The sequence below is a fragment of the Microchirus variegatus genome (genome assembly GCF_963457635.1).
Source record: "Microchirus variegatus genome assembly, chromosome: 11".
Lineage (NCBI taxonomy): Eukaryota > Metazoa > Chordata > Actinopteri > Pleuronectiformes > Soleidae > Microchirus > Microchirus variegatus.
Genome location: NC_139812.1, coordinates 12041185 through 12057620, shown reverse-complemented (window position 1 = coordinate 12057620; position 16436 = coordinate 12041185). Strand labels below are relative to the sequence as shown.

The window sequence follows — 16436 nt, the reverse complement described above, 5'->3', positions numbered from 1 at the left end:
ACAGTATTACATTCAGTACCGGAAGAACGTTTTAAGTACAAGAGCCCAACGCTAATGCACACTTCTTCATCTTGAGACTAGAAGCATGAATGTCTGCATCACGAGTGCTATAAGCATGAATTGTATGAAAAGCCTCAGCTGTAGCTGCTTTACAGTAAGTGATGTTAATTTGCTCAGCGTCACGGCATTAGTTACACATACAGGAGAGGACCCACAATTAGCAGCAGAAAAATGACTCCCATCCAGAGTTAACGATCTGTGTCTTGTATTTAATCGTTTGGTACATGGTTAAAACACACTTCGTGTGCACCATTAGGACAACCCCACACATAACCCTGACCCATTTATAGCTGGCATCTGTCTGGCATGCATATTTCTCTTTCTTTCTTTGCTTTGCTTCTTTCCCCGATTTGTTTTAGAAGACATCACCACCAAATTAGATCTGCTATTTAAACAGGTTTATATGCTTGCTTTGACATAAACGCCAGCGCATCCAGCTGAGACTCTCAGCAGACTGTCACTTTTTATCCAAAATTCAGCCATCTCATCAAACGTGGGGAGTATGGGGGATTGAAATAAACACCATAAAAAGCTACATAATAACAAATATACAGCCCAGAAGCGCATTAGACCATCTTAAGTAATACCATGTGGTCCAACAGAGGACACTGTGAGTGCAGCATGGTCTGACAGTGATATCTTGTTTTATTTTGCTGCACAAACTGAGCAAAAAAGCAAGCTAAACCGTCCTCTGGAACACAGCTTTGATGATCGATTAATAAGTTTGAGTGTTTTGTTAAATGTTTAAAATACGTTTTCTGCTTGTTTTCTTCTACAATGTGAATTTTTGGTTTGTGGACGAAACAAGACGTTTGAGAACATCATCATTTCCAGGTCTGAGAAACACTGATCAACATTTTTCATCAACAGATTAATTGATTATAAAAATTATATTTTGGTTGCAGCACCTGAAAAGTGTTGTGTGTGTGTATCTATACTGAGGTCGACACCGTAGATGACAAAGTAACAAACAAACAAACCTGTTAGCTCATCCGTTAGCTCCAACTGAGTAAAGTGGCAGAATGAGAATCAGAGACAGGCAACATGAGTGTTCAACCTGGCATGACAAATAATAAGGTTCAATCCAATTTCACCCCTTGCCCCTAGCACTTAGCCCAAGCCCTCTCTTTTGCATGTTCACATGTCGGTGCAGTGTGTCCCTTGGGGTAGAGCGCCAAGTCTAAAGGCTAACTGACTCTGCAAATGGAAATTTTTCAGGGGCACGCTTCAAAGCTTTTACCCAGACTAACCAAATCCAAGGAAACTAATGTTACCGTCATATAGCCAACATTGGCTTACATTTTGTACAGCTATGTTAACCACAACAAAACAAGGCATTGGTGATATTGTGTGCAGTACTAGTGCTGGGCGGTTTCATACTGATAACTGGAATTTTTTTTTCCTTTTTTTTATGATATGAATGTTTGGTATACTGCAAGACCAGCAAATGAAAAAACGGAATGTGGTGCAACAAAACACAGTTTAAGAGGGGGGGCCCTTTTGAGTGCTGCACCACACATGCTAAGTGCTTAGCTGAATAAGTAACTGTGGTAGTAATTGCAGCAATGAGCAATTTCCACTCCACCACCTTAAAAATAATTAGAGTTTAAATCAGGCCCAAAAAGAACAGCCCCACCCGAGCCTGTGCACAATCTGAGCCGAGCAATTTTGAAAAACACAGTTATTATAGTCCTACACTACCGGTCAAAAGTTTTGGCTCACACTCCTTATTTTTGAAGGAAAAGCACTTTTTTCAATGAATATAACATTAAATTAATCAGAAATACACTGCAAACGTCAGGTTTTTAATGGATAATGTACATAGGTGTATAAAGGCCCATTTCCAGCAACCATCTCTCCAGTGTTCTAATGGTACATTGTGTTTGCTAATGGCGTTGAAAGGCTATAGGATGATTTGAAAACCCTTGTGCAATTATGTTAGGACTGACAATGTCTTGATTATATTTTTTATTCATTTTCAACTCTTTTGATGAATTAAAGTGACTTTTTATGGAAAACACAAACAAATTGTATAGGTGACCCTAAACTTTTGACCGGTAGTGTGCTGCCCAGCACTAAACAGTTTTACAGCAATATAGTGGTACAAGAACAGCTGACAATGTTCTTCATACATGATACATATAACATTCTTGACAGGGTCTCCGGGATTCATCATTACACAGACGCATGTCACAAACTGTAAGAAGAGCACCGGCGTTGCCTTCCTAACCCGTCGGTCAAGTCAGTTCAGCTCGCGGTGAGCTCTTGTCCCTGCTCTCATCCTAAGCCGTCTTTGATCATGTGCAAACTGCTACAAAAGAGCGGGCGGAGAGTAGCGGCGAAAAGGTTAACCGCTGTGCCTGCAGCTCCTCGTTTTATCCTGCAAGCATCTTACAGCTCACTGCTCTGCTGTCTTTGAATTTGCTGAATGTTCAAAATCTTCCCAACCTCATGGACTCACAAGGAGCAGAGGTCACTGATCAAGGTGTCTGCATAGAGCATGTATGTGCTACTGTACACGTAGAGACAGACACTTTTATACACATCTCACATTTAAAAGGGGTTTCCGAACAGAACATCTGTACTGGAATATTAAAACTGAATTGTATTTTTGAGTTTACAAAAAAAGGTTCATTTATGTCCACATCTGCTTCAAATGCAATGATGTGATTTGCAATTTCAATATTTGTTATAGTAGTTTACGGTGTGAGGTATCCTTTTCTAACAATGCCATGGTAGGTAACGCAACAATCTTTTATCCCATGTGAACCAAAGTATCTGCAAATAAATGGCATAAATAAAGACGTGCTGTGTGTTCAACTGCTGCGGAAACCAGACGGGTGCGGTTTGCTAAATAATGCATCAGAATGAGTGCCAAAAAGTTTCAACAATCAGAGGAAAGTGTTTTCTGCATCCTTTAATGTGAATAACTGTCTGGCTTCATCTGCAACATCTTCTGCTCATTTGCATTGCGATCCAGCTCTTATGTGGCTCAGGATCCCATTTAAGGAAGAAGTAGCAAAGACATTGAAACAAGGTCGCTGCTTCTATTTCTATGGCCTCAGCTGTACATGCTCTTACTTCATTCAGAGGTTCATTTTTGGTCTGGCCTTGGGATCCAATTTCTCCTCAGTCATTATAGTCAAAATCCACACACCCATTAACACAACACTTACTGAGGTTTATTTCCACCCATTCATTATCTTAACTGTTTATTCTGTTCAGGTCAGTACCTCTGGGAAGCTCACCAGTCAAACATACTGTACGTTCAGACAGATTTATGTTTTTCCACAAAAAAGCCTGTACTCCAAGTCTGTTAATAAGGCCAATAAAGCTGTGGTGATTCTTTCTGCAAGTAAAACCAAGTTTAAAATATGATGCATGTATCGCGCCACAAGGCAACATACGGTGAAGTCATCTATTGTTTTGAGAACAGCTGTTTCGAAGCCTCCAGCTTGATTTTGTTGGCCGGGTGCTTTTTTTAAAAACCCCTATGCGTCCAACCATGCATCTATTGCACTCGTCAATCACATGTTCACCCATTCTATGTCAAATGAGCCTAAAGCCTTGTTCTTACTCGCCGTAGTGTGCCGGGCGCACGCCAACAATGACGTCATATCCTGTGTCGCGATGTGCACGCGAGCTCCAAAAGGTTGTTACTTTGTTGGCTAAGGTGCGAGCCAACTCTTCATTTTCAATGGAAGGCTGGCCGAGCAGGTCCGCTTGTACACACATTTGTATGACTCTTCTGTCCGAGAGCACCGAGACAGTCACATGACCTTATATTCCCGGAAGGAGATCGTTACAACGTTACAAAAAGACGATGGTTTTTGCCGTAGGACGTGAAAGAAAAAGAGGGGGATCGCTTTGTGAAGGGCAAAAGACGAGCCCATAGAAAGAGTGGTGACCCAGGGGGGAAATCACTGCCGATGATTCTGGTGGATTACGGGATGTTTGTCCCAATACGTGAAACAGAGATAGACGGACAGTAATTTTGAGACCATTGTAAGCGGATATGCGGAAAGTTGTTTACTACTGTTGCTAGGCAGCGGACGTTTTTCCGGCAGCACAAGTTGAATTTTTTTGGTAATGGGCCCTCTGTCGTTGCGGCGAATACTGCAACGAACAACATGGTGAGTATGAACGCCTCCGTGGGTGCACATAGGACGCTCGCCTTCTGCGGAGCCCCGCGCAACATCACACACGCGAGTATGAACAAGGCTTAAGTGAGAATTTTTACATACAAACAGACTTTTGTTGCCCCCTGATGGCCTTTCAAATTGGCATTGGCTTCTTTTCCCAAACCAGAGACTACATCTATCTTATACATAAATAAGATGGTCATATAGTTTTTAATTTGTTGGTTTTCCAAATAAATTACATTTACCATTTTTCTCACTGAGACCTTTATTTTTTACATGCGTTAAAGGTGAAGTAAGTAGTTTATAGTGCCATCTAGAGGAGAGGCTGAAATTTTACAACAAAGACCTGCTGCTCTGCTCACCCCCTCCCTTCCCTGAGCTCTACGGTATCCGCAGGCGGTCAAATGTCGTCCTCGTCGTCTTTCTCCGTGTCAGCAGATGAGGTTCGTAAGGCGAGGGAGAGGGCGAGCTACCGCGGCCGTAGCAGACGAAGCAGAGAGAGAGGAGGCGGGACTTCCGCTACAAGTAAAGAGACCCTTGATTTGTTCTCTCGCGTCCTTACAGGCTCCGGTAGAAACATGGCGTCTCGCTGCTAACAGTGGCTATGCAACCACGGCCCGCGACCGTGTTATTTTACATGACTTTTTGAAACACTACGAAAATGAAACAAAAACTATTATACATCACATGGGTGATATATATTGGGTTATATAAACCCATAATTACTACATAGTGTCCCTTTAAAGAACCAAATTTGCAATAGCAGCTCAAAGCAAAGCAGCAAATCAGAAAATTGGGGAAATATAATCTCATTGTCGAACCTGATCATAGACTGTACAAAATAAAGATTTAGTTCTGTGTCCAGGTGAGGTAAACTCCTGGACAATTTGAGAACACATGCAAGCATGCATGCATGCATACATAAAAAAACCGAATGATAAATGTATTGAGATTTGCCACTGTAGATACAGCTGGAGCAGCTCAAATGAGACAAATGTTTAAACAATAACCATTTTCTGCTCCCCGGCTCTGGATGTTTGAAGAGCAGGAGCAACACTCGGCATAAACTCCACCGTTTGTGGTTAATGTTTGAAAAGCTACTGAACTGCCTTCCAATTAATTTAAACTGCGCTGTATATCTTAGCAAGCTCAATTTCTCCCAAGCCATGTGACCCCAAGGATATCAGCCTGTTCACTGTGTGACACTAATGGGCAGATTCTTCCTGTGAATCTTGGCAATTAACCACATCATATGGTCTCACTGACACCAAAGGTGTGCACACACATATGCTCACTGTGAGTATACATTCATGGACACACACACACTGACTAGCCTCTACACGAGCAACCAGTTCTTTACTTTAATAACAGACAGTATTTAATCACTCGCAATATCAATAATGGATCTCAGGAGTGTAATGTAATGTAATTATCAAAATACCATCAGTTTCACAAAAAGGTCAAATTCTTCATGAAGTACACAAGCAAATAAAAGTGTGGCTCATTGCAGCCACTCCGGCACTCATCCAAATGGAAAGTGATGCTGCATGATATATTCCATCGCACGCGCACTTAATGAAATGAGAAGATGACATACATTCATTAGTATAACTTGTGTCATATTTTTCAGTGGCATGTTTGTGTTCCTCAGCGTCCACACACAAAGGCACCTTGTTTGCAGCTAACAAGACAACCCCAACACACGCGCACATGCATATGAATAAATATGATACTACAATGGAAAGCATATTATGAATTTGATTAGATGACAGAAACGCAGTCAATTTTTAACAACAGTTGAATTCCCTTGAATCGTTTAATCTTAGAATTAAGTCATTTCATGGTTCGAGCATCTTATTTGTGGGAAAATTATCATTTGTTTGGTCCACATTTCAGTCAGTTTCATAAAAGAAATAAAGTAAGTAAACTCAACAACAAAAGGCTGCTCGCTCAGACGATGCAGAATAGCATCCAAATCATCCAGATGGTGATGCTTTTCGGGTTCCAGAACTCCATTAAAATAATCAATTCATCCATCTTCTACCCCTTTTATCCTCCACATGATGGTCGCAGCTCACAGGGGGGGTCGCCGGTGCCAATCCCAGCTGACACAGGTACACCCTGGACAGATTGCCAGTCCATCACAGGACCACATAGAGACAAACAAGCATCCATTCTCACCTACACTGTGTGAGGAAACCAGAGAAACACGGCGTGAAAAGAAAGGCTGTTGTTATTCTTGCTGCAAAAGGCAAGAGTGCTAACCACGACACCAACCGTGTGGCCCATGAAAATGATCAGTGGTTTGAAACTAAGTGGTGATATTGCAAAAAAACAAAAAAAAACAGTGGTCACATCATGGTCACAATAGCATGACCAATATGTGCCTGCCATCACCTCTGCAGTTTGATAACCACCGTTTTAGTAGGAGGAGTGGGTTTTGGGTTACAATGCTTCCATCAGATTAAAGATTTTTTACCGTCATAACAGTAAATACACTGGTATGGTTGTGAAATGGTCATGAAGTAAAGAAAATATATATTTTTTACATGAAGTCAGTCTTGATGTTAAAGGGGACATATACTCTATTTCTCCAAGTTAACCCTGGTGTCCTAATGAACATGCTTAAATACCATAAGGATGAAGCACCACAGCAGTTCAATCACCCTGCCAAAACAGCCCTGTTCTGGACGCTCTGTTTAGCAGGTCCACCTTAAAAAAAGTAAAACGAAACAAATGGACCGGAAATGACATCAGCCGCAGAGGCTACTGGGAGCTAACAGCAGTTAGCATTTGGAAAAGTGATCATTTGCAGGCTCTAGCGGGCACATTACCGTCATATATAACATGTATCCACTGGACAGATAAATCCTCTGAGGCTGGAAGTTTGTGTAGGACTCTGTGCTGCACTGTGGACCCAAGAATAGAACTTTTTGCAGAATTTCGGTTTTCAGATACCGTTGCCCTCGCCAGCACTCTTGCGCGGTTTACGGACAAAGCGGAGCTCCGCGAGACAATAATTCCAGGAAATTAGCGCATTTTGACGTCCCAATGAGTGCGGAAGTCACAAAAACATGAGCGAGTCATCTTTTTTCACAACTTGCCGACTGATAGGACCCCCAAAAAAGGATTTAATTGATTAAAAAGTTGATTTTGCATAATATGTCCCCTTTAAAACAGAGGTAAATACTTTTTTTTTGTCACAGTTGTATTACTGTATATTAGACGCAGCAAATTGCTTACTTTGCTTCTCTTATTCAGCCTGTGAAAACACCATCAGCCTTTGGCATTAACTTGACTAAGTATACTTTGGCACAAGCCCTAATACTAATGTGAAAGTGTTTATTGTAACCATTTATTCACTTATTAAATATTCATGGGTCGGTTTGCAAATGCTTGAGGGAACGGGCCGGCCACACACTCTGAATTACAGCGTACACTTACTCAGACTGATAACCAGCAACTGGAATGGAACTAAATATGTTTTGACAGGCATTGTGACAGCAGTGTTGCTACCAGTGCCAGAAAAATCAAACACCAATGGACTTTCCTCTTTCTGTGTTAGCATTATACAGTATGCATAACCTGTGGGCATAAATTAATTATTCAACCTCCTTGGCAAGATACAGCACAGAAACAAAAAGCCTATTTCAAACAGTCAACACTCATCAACGTGACGGCAGTAACATTTTCCATAAAAACTTAAGTTATTTTTAGTGTGTATTTTTATATATATATATATATATATATATATATATATATATATATATATGTATACACACACACACAATATATTTCAAATCTGACAGGATTTCAGGAAAGGAAAGATGCGAGTCTAAGCCACTTAGACGTGGCTACACTCTGAACCCAGTCGAGGTGATGATTACGCACTTCTCAAACACGGCTGGAAAGCAATCTATTCCTGGTGGGTTGATGAGCAGTGCTTACGGAGTGTTTGCTGTGATTTTCACTTCTGTCATTTATACAAAGACACCTCCATTTCAGCCTACACTCCACATTAAAACTGTAACATGAAAACACCTAAAGCAATTTTACAGCCGACAGAGACCAAAACTAAGACCACCAGAACTGTGAAAAACATTTTCTTTGTTATCAGCTGAACTACTGCATTCTATTTTGGAAGTAGTGTTCTCGGCGGATATTCCTATCAGAACAAAGCAAAATGTGCTGCATTTGATCCAAGACCTTAATCAAAGTATTGCACAACACAGAAAAAGACAAACAAAAACCATTACCCCTAAGTCGCAAATGAATGTTGGAAATGCTTTTTTATTATGAATGAGCTTCCAGCACTCATACATGCTTATGTCTAATTGTAGAGGATGATTTGTGGTTCACAACCTCCGAGAGGTGAAGCAGAGATGAGACAGTGAAAGAGTCAGTAATGTCTCCTCTGTCTCTCTCCAAACCTGGTTCTCCAAACTGAGTTACACCCATGGTGCTTACATGTTTCACCTCAACTGTGACCCAGGAAAGGAACAAAACCATTCATATTGCAATGCTTTAATTTCCTTCACGTCTTCTCCTTGGTAAAGAGAACGTAAAATAAAAACATACTTCTTCATGAGAAAAAGGAAAACCTGGAAAATGCAGACGACAACTGCAAAAGCAAACTGATCTTTATGACTGTGGTGCACATGCTGAAGTGGAATGTAAATTTAAATAGATATACGACTGCATTATACCATACTTACTTATTTATACAGAGGAGCAGTGGTTAGCACTGGTGCCTCACACAAAATGTTATTTCTTTTGGGAAGTTTTTTTCTGTACACGCTGGCTCCCTCCTGACTGTAGATGTTAGTGTCAGTGTGACTGGTGTATTCATTTGAATTATTTCAAGGGTTTCCCTCATGGAATAAGATGAGAGACATTTATAATGTTAAAAAAAGTGAGTGTTTACAACTATGTTCTTTTAAAGGGGTCATATTATACCCTATTTCTGCAAGTTAAACTAGTTCCCTGGTGTCCTAATGAACATGTCTGTGACATGCTTTGGTCAAAAATACCATAAGGATGAAGCACCACAGCAGTTCAATCACCCTGCCAAAACAGCGCTGTTCAGAACGCTCGGTTTAGTAGTATCTCTTTAAGTCCACCTTAAAGGTCCACCTTAAAAAAAGATAGAAAAAAATATGGAACTTTTCGTGGACTTCCGGTTTTTGGATACCAGCACTCTCGCGTGTTTTACGGACAAAGCAGAGCTCCGTGAGACAACAATTCCTGGAATTTAGCTCATTGTGACGTCCCAATGAGTGCGGAAGTCAACATCACATTTTATCCCCTGTACTTAGACTGAGGAGGACCACAAAAACGAGCGAGTCATCTTTTTTCACACTTTGGCGACTGCTAGGGCCTCCAGAGTCCCAAATATAAGGATTTAAATGATTAAAAAGTTTTCCTAATGTCACCTCTAAAGTCAGTTCATTTCATGGTGTGTCATTTGTCCAATTTAACTTGCATAAGCTGCTGCCACAAAGGGTTGAAATTAAGTTGAAAGACAAATAAAAAAAATATTGTATCTAATGATGATGAAAATGTAAAGATTGTAATTATAATGGTCCAAAATGATGTTTATAGGCAAAACCATTTAACCCGTATGTAATTTTTCAGAGAAACATTGATCTGCAAGTAGTATATCTGTGCACTTTAATTAAATGGTGCAAAATTAAATTGTTCATAATGGGAGAAATTAAATTTTTCTCTGTAATGAGGTTGCTCTTTTAAGTACATGTGCTGATCTCTCCAAGTGTCAGAAACATGCTGACAGGAGTGACAGTATTTATTTATCAGGCACCAAGATCGGTCAATAATATTGTGGTTTTTTTTTTTTCCTGCTCTTCCTGCCACTAACCTCTGATCTCCGATCATTGGAGGAAATCCCCAGGGACCATTTGTTTTATGATCATGTGCTCATTGAATGTTCCCACCTGCACTTTGCTCTCAGTGTCTAGAATTCACCCTGTCATTCATTGTTATGCACAAGCAGCCGCAGGATGAGGATGTCCTTCAGCGGTCTGCCACGCCCTCATCAATCACCGCCCAGGGTGACAGATCCACGAGGGACACAATAAATGTCACCCTGTGGTAGGAACAGGATTAGCAAAAAAACATTTAAAGGACACCCCTTCGCACCCTACACACCACCTACTTCTCAGAATGAGCAATTGCAGATGCCACTCTGAATTTTAATGATGTCTCTGCCCTGAGCTGAGGTTCATTCTGTATGTTCAGTTTGCTACAGCATTGCTCAGTGAGGCGTCTCTTTTGAATATAAATATATGGAGAAATAGAGCCTATATAGATAAAACACTAAAGAAAAAATAAATAAACAGTACACTCACAGCAAATAACATTTAACTGCCAACACCATTTAAGTCAAGGCAGGTCACTTTTATTTAAATAGCCCAACATCACAAACACAGTTTGCCTCAAAGGGCTTTACAGTCCGTACAGCAAATGACATCCTCTATGCTTAGATGTTCACACAGAGTGATGGGATATGAATTGGAACTATGTAGCTTCTGATTTGGGGTCCGCACCACAAAAAATAATAAGAAGAATACAAATTCTTCTTTACGACATACTTCCAACCATCTCCTTCCCTCTCCCCTCGCTCGAACGAGGAAGCAAACGAAGCGACAAAGTTACACAAGTGGAACAAGGCAATCAGAGATGGCAGACTTCACCCCATTCACACAACAAGCCTCTGGCGGCCTCTGTTGATCATATTGACAAGTGCAAGTGTGGAAGCACAAACAAACAGACACACAGAGCCACTAAAACAATACTTCACTCCCACTCCGTGGGGTGAAGTGACAAACAATACCGTTTACCAACTGAAGTGGAACCCAGGAGCAAATCCTACATTGTGTTACTTCACTGTTTCCATGGCAATATTTCAAAACAGAGTTTCAAAATCAATTTGTTTGGATGTGCTCTTCACAATAACATGCCGACCTGTTCAGGATGTGTCCTGCCTCTCCTGCAATGTCAGGTGGGACTGATTTCAGCTCCGACCATGACCTTCAAAGGATAAGTCATATTTCAAGTATATTTTAAGGGGGGGGAAAAAATCTTCTTTTAAAATGAATTATCTAATTATTGCTGAGAAAAGAGGAAAAGGCAGACATCAGTACTTCTGTCTTCGATATAATGTCTAGGGTCGGGAATTGCCAGAGGCTTCACAAAACGATATTATCACAATACTTATGCCACTGTGCTGCAGGATGTATATGGATTCAGTGAAGATTAACATTCTTATTGACCTTTCCACACCTGAGCCAGGAGGAATATTTCCTCTTTTACAGCTTAGACTGATCAAAGCCACATTTGCATTAAAACCCCCCCCAAGGGGTGTCCTCGTAAGAGCACGTTTTCAGGGATGTAGCCTGTGCTGCGGCAGCCACAGTGGGATGCTCACCCTCCCTGATACCACTCTGTACAGCAGCCTCCTATGTCCCCCAAAAGTGTGGGCTCTGTTGCCGGATTTTTGATGAGCAAGGCATTTTTAGAAGCCTTTACGGCTTTCAAGTTACTTTTCACTATTTACCCGAGGCTCTGGCTGTGCAGCAGTGTCTGCATGTGTCAGTGTCTGAGTGAAGCACATGACAGAGGGAGGGGGGATTGATGAGATCTTGCAATGACAGTGGGGAAATGCATTTAATTGGTAAAATATCAATATTTGGCAGCTGTAAATACTATAAGCTTGATTCAGTGTCCTGACTTGAGAACAGTGATGGGCTTGGTTCTGGTTCTACTCCCGTGGGACTCGGTTTAGCTGATGGTAATGGGCTCGTGTCCACATGGATTGATCAACATCCGAAGCCTTCATTTTGAAACTCTCTATGTCAGAGGTTTCAAACTGGTGGTCCTTGGGCCACAGGCGGGCCCAATCTCATCATTTAAATGTTTGTATGATGTTGTCATAAACAGTGAGCAATATTTTTATAACGATGATATATCAGGTTTAGTCACAATCAATTTTTTTTTTTTTTTTAATTACATTTACCCACTTTTACTTTTACTTTTTTTTTTTTATATTCTGGCAAATATCATTATGAATATCAATACTGCATTATCAGGGTGGAATGATATGATTTCAAGCTCAAATTCTAATAAAGTTTAATTTGGTGCATATGGTACATCAACTTACACATTTACTGAAACATATATTTAACTGTTGAAAAAAAAAACAATGCTGTTTACAAACTGTAGGAGGACCCTGAGAGGATTTTACACATACTGTAATGGTCGGTATTCACCACAAGGAATTGTATTTAGTCTGTGAGAACAGGTCTACATCCTCCGTGGACCAGCTTCGTAATAAAACCTTTTATTTTGGGCATTTGATTATGGGTTTTAATTGCAAGACTATTGGCTGCATTTACATTTGACCCATAAGTAATTAAAGTCATCTTATCTTCATTGCCGTTGTCGAAATAGGGCAACTTTAATTATCATTAAATAGTCGTGAAATACTGGCTAAGACACAAGGATATCAAATGTAATGAGTCTCTCTAGAAATAGAGTTACTGAAAATAAGCCACAGTAGTGGCTGTAATTAGTTTTCACTTTCTTTACACCAGAAAAAAATAAAATGTGCAGTTTCCAAAATGTCAACGCTGGTCATTTTAAGACGTCTCAACAACTATTTGGTGGGTTTTCTATGACATTTGGGACAGACATTCAGGATTGCCTGAGGATGAATTGCAACAACTGTGGTGATCATATAATATATATAACTAAATGCAGCCTCATGGATCCACAAGCAAGGGCACATAAAATGTGAATGCTGTGAGCAAAAGAAATCCCAAAACATCCATTGCCTTGGGGTGGAGGTAGAAAAAGCATCTCTAGTCAAAAAATTAATCTGAGGCATTAAACCTAAATTACCCACATGGCTAAATCCCACTAGAGCTAAATAAGAAAATAATTGCGTAATTTGGATAAACTAACTCTTTAATGAAAATTCCATTTCATGCTAAATAAACTTGCTCTGGGATCACCATGTTTCCATTCTGCCCTAAAAGGTCTGTTGGTTCAAGTACACAGATTCCACAGCTGCAGTAGAAGCCATGCAAAACGCACACACATGCATTATTAAGCTTGTCAATCAGCTCCCAATTGGCTGCATCCCCTAGATCCAGTCAGTCAACCGGCCATGCGGGCAGTCAGTCAGTCAGCTGGGCCATATGACAGAACAGCTGGCTGCACTTTCAACTCACTCGACTACCTGGCTTGGCATCAACTGCTAGTGACGGACATTTCCCTGCCAAATGCTGGTAGGTGGTAGGATGGATGGATGGATGGATGGACGGGCTGTACCCTGAGAGGGAAGTGAAAGAAAGGATAGGGCACGCAAACTGCTGCTCCAAGAGGTCATCCAAATAAACCTTTGGCTGCGTGTCCTTAAAATCCTTGCAATCATCTCCCCCATCACTCCAGCAGGGCTGGAGGGATGAGGTTAAAATGATTAAATGGGACTAATAAGACCCGGGGAGACAGGTGACATCATCCTGCAAGCCGTACGGTGGCACATCCGTCCAAACAGAAGTAGAAGAGGGGAAGAATTATACTGCTGGCATTATTCTGACCTGAATGTAGCTGTCGTCTAGTCAGAGATGGACTGTGATAACATTCAACCCAGGCTTAATATGCGCAAGTGAGAGAATGCGCACATCTATCCAAGGAGGATTGACTGAAGGGGAGAGAGTTATAAAGCCATTCTGCGCTGTGATTTCAGCTGCTCTCTGGTTTCCTCATCATCATCATCATCATCATCATCAGCCAATGTCAGTGTCACCACCAGGTAGAAGAGCAGTCATCAATGAGCTGGACGGAGGGGAAGGCAATCAATAGTTGACTTGAGGGGGGCAGGCTGGAAGAGGCAGAGCAGCCATCATGGAGCTCATCATCAAGCTGCACATATATAACGCCCTCCGGGACACCACATATATTGTGAGAATCATTGATATGGACTCAGTCAGTCACACTGTCTAAGCTCCTGATCCTGCTCTGCATTAGGCATTTTTATATGACGCCATATATTATCCCTTTTTAGAACATTTACTGTGGCAATAAAGGCTAAGCACAAGGGCTAAAAGGTGAAAATTGCTGGCAAGAATCCCGCAGGGTAAATCTCGCCAAGGAGCACCTACCTCCCACCATATCCCCCCCCCTCCCCCCTGTGCCTTTTCCCTGCTTTAGAATCACACCACTGCTGAGGTGACAGCTATTAAAATTTTTTGGGAGGACAAAATTGTTACGAGAGCTTGATTTACTCACAGTTTTTCCAGGGCGACCAAGCCATAGAAGGAGCCGTTCCTCAGCAGGGAGATCTTGTTGTTACTCAGGTTCCTGTTCAGGAGCAAAGAATATGAACACAGATGAGGGAAGCATAAACAATGAGCAAAAGGAGATACCACAAAAATTAAGTTGGGGGAAAATGCTTCATCCTCTGTCAATATGTCGACGCAAGATAACAATTTATGTCTCTTGAGACTTTAAATAACTCATCCCAGGCATGTTTCCATATTATTTACGGGTGTCTGTGGTAAAAATAGATAATGATCCAACCGCCTTCGCACCATGTCAAAATATCAACCTAATAGGAAAGCTCACAGAGATGCCAGTTCAGCACAATTCAATCACCCATTGCTCACATTCCAGCAGCAAACAAATCAATTCAAAGCACCACAGGGATCTTTATGTGATGAATTAATTTCCAAGGTGAAGCAGGGCATCCACTTCAAATATAGTAGCAACATGTCCTCCTCACTACAGTTCCCTTTTTTTTTTTTTTTTTTGGATGAATGATATAGATAGAAACTGACAGAATAGATGGAAAAATCTGTATATGCGTCATTATTTCAGTTTACTTGAAGAAGACGGTGACAGCTGGTGTAACATGTTCTGCTGCCACGCAGAAGAAATCAAATTCATGACAAGCGTCTCCAGATATCGTAAATGCAAAAATGAACCACAAAGAAAATCTACCAAAAGAGCCAACAACCTGACATCTGTCACAGATGATGAGATCGAATAAAAACCAAACGTATGAAAAATGTTAACTGTCAGAGAAAATTACCTGGCAGAAAGAATAAAGAGGAAGTGACTGAAGACACCAACTCAGTCAGCTGACCAGTGGCCACTCTGACATTGAGCTGGATGTCCAAATGTGTTTTTTTTCATTTGAGCACTTATGACAGTAGCTGGAATTATAACTGATAGGACAAAGTAGTTTAAGTGGCAGGAGCCTTATTATATAAATAGCAGAATGTTCTGGAAATGTGAAGAAACTCAAGGTGACACAAATGTAATTTATAGATTATACTAAACATTGCATTTAAAAACCGATATAACTGACAACTACTGGCCACAAGTGCTAAATATTTCACACAAAATGCAGATTTATGCAAACCGCAAAGCCACAGTGCAACAATGGGAGCGGCAGCTAATGATTTATGGCGCGCTTATTCTACAGTCAAGATTCACATCATTTTAAAATACACAGTGGACAGCATTTGTGGATTTCATGTCTGCTAAAATATTGATTTCTGCAGCCGGCTCTTAAATCATCCGCTGCAGAACGCCTCTGTCTCTGTGACACTGTGGATATGTGCATGCCCTTGTGATTTGATGGCTAAAGCCCCACTATGCATGTGTGATTATGCTTATCTTCTGTGACAGCACATGACCACACAAACATACACTCACCCAGACAAGGTCATTTCCCTCTCTGACGTTTCCATCTCCCTCTTTTTTTTTTAATAAGGTGGAATCTTCAAGTGACTGGCCAGGTTTAGAGGGAGAAAGCTAATTGGGATGTGTCACCAGTCTTCTCTGTGACGACAGAGTGCTTTTTATGGATGCTGGGAATGTACACTCAGCTTTAACCCCAGGATTAAGCAGCGGGATCCCACAATGCCTTGTGCTGAACAGGCAGATAGCTCGGTCAAACTGCTGGGGATCTAAGCGGAAGTGTGATCATGGTGGAGGACTCGCACACAGATAAAAAAAAAAAAAAAAAAGATAAACATTTAGGTCAATCTGAAGAAAAGAATGAATGAACCACACAAAAAAAAACATGCTTAACGGTGCATTTCCTTTCGTTTTGCACTCGTGCCATTTATATTAATATTCTGTTACTTAATAATAACAGGGATGCTTATGCATAATATTTGGGGAAAGTACCCATCTCTTCCCAGAATA

General features: G+C 40.9%; 1 protein-coding gene across 1 annotated transcript in view; it reads right to left on the bottom strand.

The window, feature by feature from the left end:
• Positions 1–16436, bottom strand: part of adgra1b (adhesion G protein-coupled receptor A1b) — a gene marked incomplete at both ends in the record, with an annotated part of 147302 nt that overhangs the window by 119157 nt on the left and 11709 nt on the right. Inside the window, one exon of the mRNA XM_083898137.1 lies at positions 14511–14582. Coding sequence (XP_083754263.1) covers positions 14511–14582 — 72 coding nt within the window. The remainder of the gene's footprint in view (positions 1–14510; positions 14583–16436) is intronic.